Genomic DNA, 12,730 nt, shown 5'->3' on the forward strand with positions numbered 1-12,730 from the left:
GTTGTTGTTGTTTTTAAAACCTACGTAAAATGTTTACATTCGCGACTCGTAAATTTCTTCTATATGTACAAACACTTACGCGTACGCGACATATTTTTTTCTTTCCTTCAAGTATGGAGCTTACTTGGAACAAGAAGGGAAGGAAGGGGCTTTGAGCTCAAGAGAAAGGGTTGGTAAAAAGAAGGCAGCCGAAAAAGCTCCTCTCGACTAGGAGGGAGCTTTCCCTCGTGCTTAGAGAGACCGAACGAACTCGCTTTTAGCACCGTGACGATAAGAACGCGCGTGGACCACTTGATCTTTCTCTCTCTTTCTCTTACTTCCCATTTGTGAATGAGAATGAAAAGGCAAGGTAGGTAACGTAGAAAGAAGAAAGAATAACGAAATCTTTTTTACATTGGTAAAAAGAATATAGAAGCCGTGCACTTTGCAAAAATTCAATGAACAATTAACTTTTATTTTTTAATGGAAATTTTTTCCTTTTACTCTTTTTTTTTATATTTTTTTATTTATTTATTTATTTATTTTTTTTTTAGTTATCCTTTTCTTTCGTATCACAGATTTCATAATGATTCTTTTTGAAAAAAAAAAAAAAAAAAAAAGAAAAAAAAGAAAAAAAAATTGTGTCTCCGAGGTTAGAACAATTTTTAATTTCTCTTCATTGTTTGCTTTTATTTCTCAGTCATTTTTACGAGAGAGAAAGATAGAGATAGATAGAGAGAGAGAGAGAGGGGGAGGGAGGGAGGGAGGGAGAAAGAGAGAGAAAGAGTGTGAGAGATAAAGAGAGAGAAAGAGAAAGAGAGAGAGAGAAAGAGAGAGAGAGAGAGAGGGAGAGAGAAAAAATCTTTCTATCTAATCCAATCCAAATCGTCGAGACGCGAGCTCTCGCGTCCGTTCGTGCGTATTTTCTCCAAAACGCGTATATATCTTATCATATATATGTATATGTAGAATATGTTTTATACGTACGCGCGTATTCCTCTCCTTTTTCTTTATATACTTGCTCCATGCACGTATATCTATGTTTGTGTACGTGTGGTACGTGTGTATATATTTACAGCGAAGCAATTACAAAAATTGTCGCGAAGGAACGAGATATACATTACTGCCTACCGATCGTCGCGAAATATTTCATTCGCGAGTGATTCGCGAATATATACTTACACATATATATATTTATATACATATATATATATATATAAACATATATACATATGTATGTACATACACGCGATCGCATTTGCGAAACGAGAGGGAGAAAAAATCGCGAAGACCACGGGCACCGAATAATAATAATTATAATAATATTAATACTAATAATAATAATAATAATAATAATAATAATAATAATAGTGGTAATAATACAAAAAATAATAATAATAGAAGTCAAAACAAAACTATAAAAGGCTACGATTTTTCGAGTTCGTTCGAAGAAGATAGGAAAAGAGAAAGGAATAAAGAGATTTGTTATCTTTCTTTCTTCCTCTCTCTCTCTCTCTCTCTCTCTCTCTTTCTCTCTCTCTTTCTCTCACTCTCTCATTCTCTCTCTCTCTCTCATTCTCTCTCTCTTTCTTCCCTCTCCCTTTTCTCTTCTTATTGCGTTTCGGATTTTAGTCGTTCGACAACCGAATATCTTCGTTCGAACGAAGAAACTCGAGAAATCGAAGATTTCTGAGGATCAGTAGCAAGCTAAGAGCGATACTATGGATGCTGGTGTTGCTGATGTTGATGCTGCCACTGCCTCTCGTCCCCGTGTTCGTCGCTGGACCAACGCGACCCTCTCGTGTCATCGTCAGCGCGCTCTGATATTCGTAATCTCGGCTTGATGTGTGTTCCAACGAATGGTTCTATCAGACCAAGGGAGTGCCGTATACTTCGTTCGTATGGAGATTCTGATTGCTATCATTCTGGCACGAAACACATTGCTGAAACAGGGAAAGAAAACTAGCCGATCCTCGAGAGATTGTTTGTTCGTTTATGACGCAACTTGAGGAAAATCGTTGGTATGCTTTCTTTTTCCTTTTCTTTTTGTTTTTTTTTTTTTTTTGTTCCTTTTATATAAGACACGCGAACCCGATGAAAAGATGGTATTATATTTTATTTACGAAAAAATCGATTAATACGAGCTTAATCTTATATACATATATATGTATATATGTTTTGTCTTTTTTAACCAAATAATAAAGAAACGTCGTTCCAATTAATTAATATATCATAAAAAGAAGACTTACCGCTTGTCTCCGTTCCCAACTCTTCATCGCAGACTTATATTTCTCAAACTCGTGACACCAGTTCGAATAAATCTTCTGATAATCATTAGATTTAGCCGGTGCTGAACATCTGTGAGCGTCCACGGTAATATTGTAAGAGCAAAGAAGTGCACCACCGAGCCAGCAATCGTATCTGCCAGCATCCTGCTCGTTCACACCAACGATAACCAATCCCTTTTCCGAAGTCTCAATGAACTTGTCACCACCGACACCGTATTTGTAAGCTATCTGATATCGACCCTTTTCTTTACTGTAGTGATACCATCTGACCTCCTGATTTGCCAGAACCTCTGGCATCTTCACGAAACAACCGAGATGGACCGATTGACCCCACGTCACCACGAGCTTTCGTTTACCCACGCTACTATCGCATACATCTGCCGTGCTGTTCGATACGTCTTGAAGTAATCTGAGGAGAAGAGATGAAAAAAAATATAAAAAAAAAAAAAGAAGCCAAGAAAAGAAACTCTTTCTTTTGACTCTTGACGTTTCCAAGAAAGACAATTTCTAGAATATAGAAATATTCTAACTAAAAAAAAGGGAAACAAAATTAAATCACTATGCTAGAAAAATTCAATTAATTCGAATAACTTTGTCGACTAGTAGACTCCAATCGAAATGATTCAAAAAAAATATTTACTTGAACAGAAATGCCCGATCAAAAGTGACTCTTGATTCGATACAAGAATGCATGTAAAGTAGTATGTCGGAAGCGTCGCAACGTTGAATAGTAGTAGAGTGCCTAGAGAAATTTCGTGTGTTCTCGATGCTTGGACAGAAATTCAATTAAGGAACGTACCCTGGCTCGTATGGCTTGCAGGTATTGCTGTCTTTGTCCCAACCGCAATAGGGATCGTGAACGCAGCGCAAGCAGTTGTCGTATCGGCGTGTACACATTACAAGATCGATCTGCTTTATTCGATGATCCGATGCGACGTAGAGTGCCTTGTGCTCCTTAGAAATTTCCATCGCCTGAATCGGTTCTCCAGGCGTGACGTCAAACACGTCCAAGAGGATCGACTGAGACTCGCCGTTGTTGTCGATCCATTGGACGACCTTATGAACGCGGCCATCACCTGTAACACGCGTGTCAAATCCATATTAGAATTTCACTGCTATAACGAAAAACCATAAACGTCTAATTAGAACTTTTGTATAAGTCATAAGTTATATATTATTGAATATGATATTAATTGAATGTTATCTAAATTTTTATTATTTGAAATTATAACAATAATAACTTCGTTATTTTGTGCCGATCTATATTTTCGAAAGAGGACGATTAATAATTAAGGTAGAACAAAATGAATGAGATAACAACCGTACTAGCTTATAATCCCGTTTGCTTCGATAAATAAAAAGTCATATGTTTAATCCCACAAAAGTTAATTATTTCCATACGACCGTATCTCCGACAACGACATACTTTTATCGCGCAAACGTTAATACCGTAACTACACGCAACTAACGAGACGCGTCAAAGCTTCGGCCGGTTTATTAGATAATGAAATTTGTACGAGATCCGGAGATAATCGTTAATAAGAAGATAGAGAGGCTTCGAGCGATAGAATTTCCTCGAATTACGTCAAATCGATTAATACTCTTTCGTGATGGTTTCCAAAAAAAAAAAAAAGGAAAAAACAGTAGTAAGTAAGTACATTTCATTTTTATTAATTCAAACGTATCGTAAGCGATCTTTTCGATCTAAACGTAAGAAATAGAATATGATTTTAAAAATATAATAGTTTTTATTAGAAACTATATAACTTTCCGTAGCGTTAATAATTTCGTAAGAGAAATGTTCTTTTACTTCTCCCTCTTTGCTTCTCGATTAGGTTTCTTCTTTTTCCCTTTGAGATAAAACGAGAATCTTCTCGCTTCATCGGAATATCGATAAAATGAGGAAAAAAAGAGGTATAAGAGGGAGAAAGAAAAAAGAGAGATAGAGACAGAAAGAGAGAGAGAGAGAAAGAGAGAGAAAAGAGCTGTTTTCTTTTACTACGTAAGATGAGAGGAAAAGCACTCACTGGATCCGGCGTAGTAGACCGTGTAATCCAAATCAATGCCTACAAAGTCGATACGAAGTTTATCGACGACGAGTCGCGTGAGCATGACGTCACGCTTGTAAAAGACCGGCTTCTCGTTCTCGTGCGAGATCGCAGAGTCCATCAATGGATGAGATCTTATAAAATTGAGGACGGTATCCGGTAAAGACTCTGTGTCGTTCACACACTGTCCTGGACGTGGTTCTGGTACTTTATTTGATAGTACAGGCAACCATGCGCTGCTACTCGTTGCTTGCTCTTTAAATTTCCCGCGGAAAGCTTCCTGGATCGAGTCGATGTGGAAGGAACAAATTGCTGAACCCATCAATCCGTTCGTTGAAGTAGTAAACGTTCCATAAAAGTGTGTATCGTCGCCTGGTACTTTGTAAATGCTCTCTAAAATCACAAGTAAACAATTTCGATCGATCGATTTTTTTTGTTTTCAATGAATGAAAAGTATTTTTCTTTAATTTTTTTTTTTTTTTAATTCTACATTAATGAAAATGAAAATGAAAATGTGTTTAATATATTTGAATTTGAAAATTTACGAGGTATTCGATAATTCGAACGAATTTTAATATATAATATTTCGGAATAAAACGGAAATGTCGTTTAAATCTTGATTTAGAATTATTTGATAAATAGAACATAGAGAAATTTAAAGAATTAAGAAAAGCTTACGTATTTCGTTGAAGTAGAAGGGAAATTCCCCGGGTATCGAGCAATTCAGTCTGGCCTTCAGATACGTCACCCAATTCTGAGACAGTATCTTTTTTCCACCGGTATCTCTCTTGCAAACTCTGGCTACCCGCGAGTACACGCTTTTACCGCAATTTATGTACTCAACCGCGGTCTCGCGGAAAAAGAAGAACACGTAGCTACCGATGTCGTATGATCCAACGAAGTTTGGTTCTGAAAAATAAAATTAAAGTGGAACGTCGTATTAATAAAACGAACATTGTTAATAAGTAATCGTTAAATAAAAATATAAGACAATTAAATTTTTTAAACTTGACATATTGTTGACGCATTATGATGAAACAGAAATATTGTTTAAGAAAAAAAAAACAAAAAGAAGAAAGCAAAAGAAACATCTGTAACGAAGCAACGAATTTTATGTCGTTTTTATACGTCGTTGTCTTCATTGCTTTAACTCGTAAACTTCTCCGAAGAAACAAAAAGAAGACACAGACATATACACATACAGAGAGAGAAAGAGAGAGAGAAAGTAAAAGAGGTCAAATTATGGTTCGACAGAGACTCGTTCGTTCGTTCGTTCGTTCGGTACTTGCGAAATTCGAGAAGAGTGTATACGCGAGCGTGAAAACTGTAAAACGGACGTCCCAAGGATTCTAGCAAGTCGTGGGTTAACTTAACGCGCGAAACGAGACCTTTTTTCCTTCATGGTGAGAAAGAAACCGAAGAAGAAAAAGAAGAAGAGAAAGAGAAAGATAAAGAGAGTGAACGACTTTTGTAGTTTTCATTTAGCACTGGCTGGATCTTCGGGTAGCAGTTTAACGCAAGTTTAATGAGCATCCACTTGTCGTTTTACGATCCACAATCGTAAAACCGTTTAACGGTTCACTCGTTACGAGCATCGGAGTGCTAATAATTCCTTGAATTCAGACGCTCAGCCAAAAATCGAAAACCAAGCACACTATAGTTAAATGTATGTATTTCCTGCGAGCCGACATTTAAAAATGTAACCCCCCCTTTTATTCGCTCGGAAGATAATCTCTACCGTGCGTTTCTCGTCGAATTATATTTTCGTTAAAATTATCTCTTCTGTCTCTTTCGATCATCTGGAAATGAAGGCTGAAAATGGAATTTCGAGTTCGGTGTACACAGCTGGTAGAAAAGGATAAGAAGAGAGAAATACAGAAAGAGAAAGAGAAAGAGAGAGAGAGAGAGAGAGAGAAGGAAAGAGAGAGAGAGAGATGAAACTTGTAAACTTTATGAAACCGGTCCCTCGGGTGATTTCATTATTCCTTCTCTCCGTACGAAATCGAGAGCAACGTTCTCACAGAAAATGCTTTTCTCTTTCCCTATCGCTATAGCAACTGTTTCCATTCGCAGTGAAATAGATACGACACTAGTCAGACGTGAATCGTACCGTTGAAAACAGTACGCGTTTCTCTTTCTGTGATTCGTAGTTTTCTTTTATGCTCTTTCTCTTTCTATTCTCAAAAAACGTTTTGCGCCTTCGATACATCAAACTTCTAGCGTCGAAGCGTGTCAGACAATCGATTTAATCGCTGAACTGTGAGAGAGATTGCACCATTCCAGCAACTCTCACACAACACTTCTCGTTCTCGTTTCACATCGCATAATGTAAAACCGAGGGAATGAGCGAAAGAATGGCAGAGAAAAGGGAGAAAGAGAGAGAGAGAGAGAGAGAGAGAGAAAGAGAGAGGGAGAGAGAAAAGGTTTGTACCAGAACGAAGAGCGATTTAAACGCAGAAAAATTCCATCCACCCCATCCAGAACCCGTCATTTTCCTCCGCCGACGAGCACGCGTTTATTTTGCATAAAGCAGGCGTTTGCCTTCGATAAACAAGCACGAGGTGTACTATGTGCACAAAGCGAATAATTAATTCGCCCGGAGAGTACCTTTTTTCTATCGGTATATTGTCCTACGTGTCGAAAATGTTTCACATTTGTGTAAAGATGCCAGATTTTTTAATTACTATTTTACTAATTGTTAACATTCTTTCGTAATAATGTAATAAGCGGGTGTACTTCACAAGTCGTGCATTGGATAAACAATCGAAAGCGTTAACGAAGTAAATCTCGTTATCTTTATACACACACACATATACATATACTCTCGCATTTCGTTCATCGGTACTAAAAAGGCAGCCATCTTGTGCTCAAATAATTTGCATAATTTCGATCATAAAAAGGAACAAAATACATAGCTTTATATATATATACACCAGTCAAAGTGCATCGACCTTAAATCTTAACGAGCACCATGGAATAGGTTTAACTAAACTAGTTTGAAAGTGCAAGAAGGAGGAAGAGAGGGAGAGGGAGAGAGAGAGAGAGAGAAAGAGAGAGGGAGAGAGAGAGAAGCAAACGTACGAGTATAATACCTACGAAGAAGGAAGTAGTCACGCGACATCGTCGAAAGCTCGTTTCGCATGCGCAAGGACGCGTGAAAGTGGACGCTCGTCGGTCAGTTATTCAGAGCTTGTTAAGGGCTCTCGTGACGTTCTCTCCCTTTATCGTATCCCTTCGGTCCTTCTCTCTCTCTCTCTCTCTCTCTCTCTCTCTCTCTCTCTCTCTCTTTCTCTCTCTCGTTTTTGCTCTCTTGCTCTCACTTCGTTGATCATATATCCATTTCAACTTTGTATCGTTCGTCAACTAATTCGAGAAACTTTTCGAAAAGCAAAGACAATGGATGCACCATTGCGAATTTCTCTTCGTGACATGTTTCGATTTTGCTCGAATTGCTAACGAGTTAATTAATAACAAAATGATTCATCGGTATAACTACTCTCCATGCTGAAACTTATTTACAAACGATTCTCTAAGTGTTAGTATTTTACAGGAATGAATATTAACATATGATGAATGATTTGAAACGAACTAGAGCGTGATAATGTTAGTTATTACTAACAATGTCTAAAAATTTGCAACTCTATTTGTATGATAAAATTCAATAGAGAATACATATAAGTACATATATCGGACTATACCTATGTATCGTTAACAATGCAGATACAATAAACAATGAACTTGTTCTATTGTAACATATGATAATATACTACAATTAATTTACTACTAGTAAACCTATTGAACCTAGCAAATGATCAATCGATCGGTGAGTAAATATCCCAAACGGACTGTTCTCCATTAGACATGAGATGGGCGTACAGAGAGATACTACCGTCAATTGCTAATACATAGATCATTGATTAGATTATATCTTATCATATTGTTTATAACAAATTGTTAAATTCATATACACTATGTAGATAGATTTATATACATTAAATATCTAACATTGGTGAATGAAAAATTATTCGTGATAATTGTTTATAACAAATTATTTATAACAAATTGTTTATAATAAATTATTTATAAGAAATTATAAAATGCATATATTTATTCATATGTATATATATAAATTATTTAGCATTAGTCGAGAAAAATTTAATTATAAATTGTTTTTATAAAATTGTTTATAACAAATTGTTTATAATAAATTATTTATAAGAAATTATAAAATGCATATATTTATTCATATATATATATAAATTATTTAGCATTAGTCGAAAAAAATTTAATTATAAATTGTTTTTATAAAATTGTTTATAACAAATTGTTAATTGTTATTAACAATATGATTAGAGGATAGAAAAAAATGTACGCTTTAATATGGTTTTTGTTTCAAGTCTCTACGACCTTTAGTTTCAGAGATATTCCAATTTAAAAAATAGATAATTTCTGTAATATAATTTCATTGATAAATGTACATTGACACACTGACCTACATAAATTCTTGGAATTTACGCAAGCCACTCAGCTGATTAGCGTAAATATTTTTTTCGCTTATAGTACTACGAACACATGTATTATCGAATTATGAATGGCAATCTTTCGAAGGCGATATCTTTGGAACCAAAAGTCGTAGAGAGTTGAAAAAAACGTTGTTTTAAAGGGAAAATTATGCTCTTTTTAACCATGTGCTCGGATATTATCGATATAATAGAATCGATTTCGTCGATATCGATTCGTTGTAACGCATCTCATAATGATATAGATACAAATGAATTTTTTTGAAAAATAAAACCTTCTCATATCAAAATAACATTTATCTGGCGTGAAATTAATAACTATTGATTTTCACAAATACAAACAAATAAAACTACATGAGCTATCGCTCGATAACTTATCGAATGACCGGGTAAATGAAATTAAATAACGAGCTTAGTCGACACCTTCGTAGACCGAAAATAAAGCGAGATACCTACGTAATTCCTTCATTAAAGTCAGGGGGAAAGTTATTACGTCAGGGAATATCCGCGCAAATTTTCTCTTGTTGCCATAGACGCGTAAATACATAGACATATACATAGTAGAAGGAGAGAAGTGGGAAGAGAATTTCGAAGACGCGAATTCATTCGTCTCGAGGTCCCTCTCCCTTTTCCTTCCCTCTTTCTCTCTCTTACTCTTGCATTTAATCAACGCCTTTGCTAATAGACAAACTCGATGCGGAGAATGGCTCTTGATAGCGAGCAAGGAGTCTGCGTAGGGTAGGAAAGTGAAAGAGTAAGAGAATAAGAGAGAGTAAGAGAGTGAGAGAGAGAGAGAGAGAGAGAAGGAGAAAGGGGCCGTCCTCAAATTAAACGACGAAACAAATGGCTAATCATGCATCCCGTGGGGGGTGCCACGAAAGATACAAAGTGGAGCCGCACCATCCACCTTTCACCCCTTACGCTCGACGATTCGAGGCTGTCGGGTCGAGAAGAGGTCGAGTGGTGGCACGTTTCGCTCACGGGAAAAACAGAGATAGAAAGAGAAGAAGAGAAAGAGAGAGAGAGAGAGAGAGAGAGAGAGAGAGAGAGAGAGAGAGAGAGAGAGAGAGAGAGAGAAGAGTACCCTCTTGAGAAATATAAGGCAACTACTTTCACGCTAGTATTTCCAACAACCACTACCTGGGCAATGCTCAACATCCCTTGCTACTATTTCGCGCGCACGAGAAAGAGAGAGAGAGAGAGAGAGAGAGAGAGTAGGTACGATACGTTTCGTGAAATCAGAGTAAGCTTGACATTAATTAATTGAAAAAGCTCGTATACGTGTTCCTCGTTACTTCAATTTTTTCTAATAATATTCTCTTGAATGTTGAATAAAACTTTTGTAATGGATTAAGATGTTCTAATATCAACGAGTTCATTAATTAAAATAACATTCTCGCGTCGTTTAAACGTCGCATGATTCATAGAAGAAATGTTAGTATATACAAATCCTCCCTCCCCTTGTCTCCCTCGCTCTACACAAAGAAAGAAAAAATAGATAGAAACAATGAAGTTAGGACACAAAAAGGGACGCAGGAATAGTAGTCGTTTAGTTGGAAAAGGGCTATATAAAGAAGGGTGTTATTTTGTTACTGCCTACTTTTCTTTCTTTCACTCATTCTCTCTTTCTCTCTCTCTTATTCTTACGCACACACATTCGATAGTTCTCTCGAAGATTTCCAAAGCATCTCTGCGTAAGTAACGTCTCACCCTCTCGTACTATCAGTCTCGATCTTTCCATGTGCTACTATTCGAAGAGGCTGTCGCGAGTTGTTCAGGAGGAAGCTACCATCGGCCTTGGGAAATGGAAAGGCAGGGTGGTGCAGCGGAGAGAAAGGGGAAAAGCTTCCCAACACGCGAGGGGCTTTACGCCGCGATCGTTTAAGCCCCGAAAACGTGTCCCTCGAAATACGAAAGGCTTTCGCTACTTCAAAGTACTCCGTCGCTCTTCCGGCCTTGTCTACTTATTCTCTCTCTCTCTCTCTCTCTCTCCCTCTCTCTTTCTCTCTCTTGTTCTTCAAGTAAACTCACCCCCGAACTTCGAGCTTTTTAGACGACGTTCACCATTTCATTCTATCTCTATATCTCTTCTCTCTCGAGCCTGTCAAAACTCCGTTCTAAGTCTAATGGAAATTTCATTGTCGCGAATGCACCTAGTAATTGTAGGCTCTTCGTCTCTAACTTGCGTCCTTTGTGTCAATATTAGAAGGAACGAGGAACGGAGGAAGGGTTGGTGCTTGGCCTCCTCTTTCTCTCTTGGATTATTCTTAGTTGGCAAAGTACTCTCGCAATGGATAACTATTATGGAAAGGGAGGGAATGCACTTTTGAACGTTTTCCGATAATAATTATCTACGATGTTAGCCGTTTTATGATCGATCTTTGTAACTAGATTTTATCCAATAACTTCCTATCGTTCTTTGAAAAGAATTTTTTTTTTTTTTTTTTTTTTTTTTTTTTTATAACAGCGCTAATAATAATGAAACTATAAAAAAATATATAAAAAGTCGTTCTTTTTTTTCTTTTATAAATCGAATCTTTTTATATGTATATATATATTTTTTTTATGTAAGTAAAAAATGTACTCACTGTCGAGCCATTTGGAATCATATTTGAGGGTCCTCTTGAAGCTGAAAGCTTTTCGACCGGTCGTCAAATTGTAAAGATCCGTACGAAAGATGACCGTGTCGGCTTTCGTGAATTCGGCGTTTGTGCCGGAATAAAGGGCCGGCAAATCACCAGGATTGCCTTTTTCTACCCAGACTGCCGTCGAATTGTCAGCAGGATCGTAAGGACACTTTGCTATACCCATCCCGACACCAGGAACGAACTCGTGTCGTGGTAAATGCGTTAGATTGCTCTGCAAACGAAAACGGAAATTGAATTCGATGGGATGTAACAGACAGAATGCATATTATAATATTCTATTAGCCATTTTGCAATTATGTATATCCGTTGGGTGTAATATACTGCCTAATGAATGTAAATTGGAATGGGCATAATATGATACGTTGTCATTGTATACCCAATGGAAACAGAAATTTCTATTATTACGTTAATTAGATGTTATTAGAAAATAGAATATTTTATTTCGTTCTTGTTTCTTCCTTCCTTTCGTCGTCTTTTTCAAATTTGTTTCATCTCGAAATCAATTATATATTGATAGATTCGCGATAAATTGGAAGCAAATACGGGAAACGATAAACATCGATATATATATATATATATATATATATGAACTATACTCACATAAATCACCCAATCCTTTGGCGAGTGTGCGTTTGTACCGCACATGTAGAGTCGATTGCCATCTCCCATCGGTTGTATCACTCTTATGTGGTTACGACAGTCGAAATGCTGAAAAGTAGAGGGAAAGAAGGAAATTGAATTTTTCGTCGAACGACAGAAACGACGGCCGTACGGAAAAGGGACTTCAATATGTTCCTGATTCTTTCGTTCTCCTACTACTTCGCGCGAGATGAGAGCTTTCCGAAAAGTTGTAGTCAAAGATAAAGAGAGAAATAAGTAAGTAACAGAAAAGAAAAGAACAGACTATAGCTATACATTTTCGTTTTTTTATGTCTACATCGATATATATGTATATCTTTCTTTCTCTCTCTCTCTCTCTCTCTCTCTCTCTCTCTCTCTCTCTCTCTTTCTCTCTCTCTTTCTCACGAGAATCACGCGGTCGATCACGTCGGCCGCGTATTTCGCAGCCAATCGGTACGGAAAATAAATTGGCTTTGTCGTCACGTACGGAATATTTGCGTGGACCTTACACCTCGGCTATGCATACACGATGAATATAAATGAAGCTCAGCTAAGCGTCCGCCTTCGATGTTATAAAGGAGAAAGAGAGAGAGAGAGAGAGAGAGAGAGAGAGAGAGAGAGAGAGA

At 37.0% G+C, this 12,730-nt stretch overlaps 1 protein-coding gene across 7 annotated transcripts in view; it reads right to left on the minus strand.

The window, feature by feature from the left end:
- Nucleotides 1-1,535: 1,535 nt before the first annotated feature.
- Nucleotides 1,536-12,730, minus strand: part of LOC122630800 (semaphorin-2A-like) — a 362,656-nt gene continuing 351,461 nt past the window's right edge. For all 7 annotated transcript variants that reach the window (XM_043815729.1, XM_043815731.1, XM_043815728.1 and 4 more), the window contains 7 exons: nt 12,084-12,191; nt 11,424-11,694; nt 4,994-5,224; nt 4,295-4,708; nt 3,067-3,343; nt 2,229-2,676; nt 1,536-1,922 (listed from right to left, as the gene is read on the minus strand). In XM_043815729.1, coding sequence (XP_043671664.1) covers nt 1,848-1,922; nt 2,229-2,676; nt 3,067-3,343; nt 4,295-4,708; nt 4,994-5,224; nt 11,424-11,694; nt 12,084-12,191 — 1,824 coding nt within the window. In that variant the 3' untranslated portion in view covers nt 1,536-1,847. The remainder of the gene's footprint in view (nt 1,923-2,228; nt 2,677-3,066; nt 3,344-4,294; nt 4,709-4,993; nt 5,225-11,423; nt 11,695-12,083; nt 12,192-12,730) is intronic.

The sequence above is a fragment of the Vespula pensylvanica genome, chromosome 7, assembly GCF_014466175.1.
Source record: "Vespula pensylvanica isolate Volc-1 chromosome 7, ASM1446617v1, whole genome shotgun sequence".
Lineage (NCBI taxonomy): Eukaryota > Metazoa > Arthropoda > Insecta > Hymenoptera > Vespidae > Vespula > Vespula pensylvanica.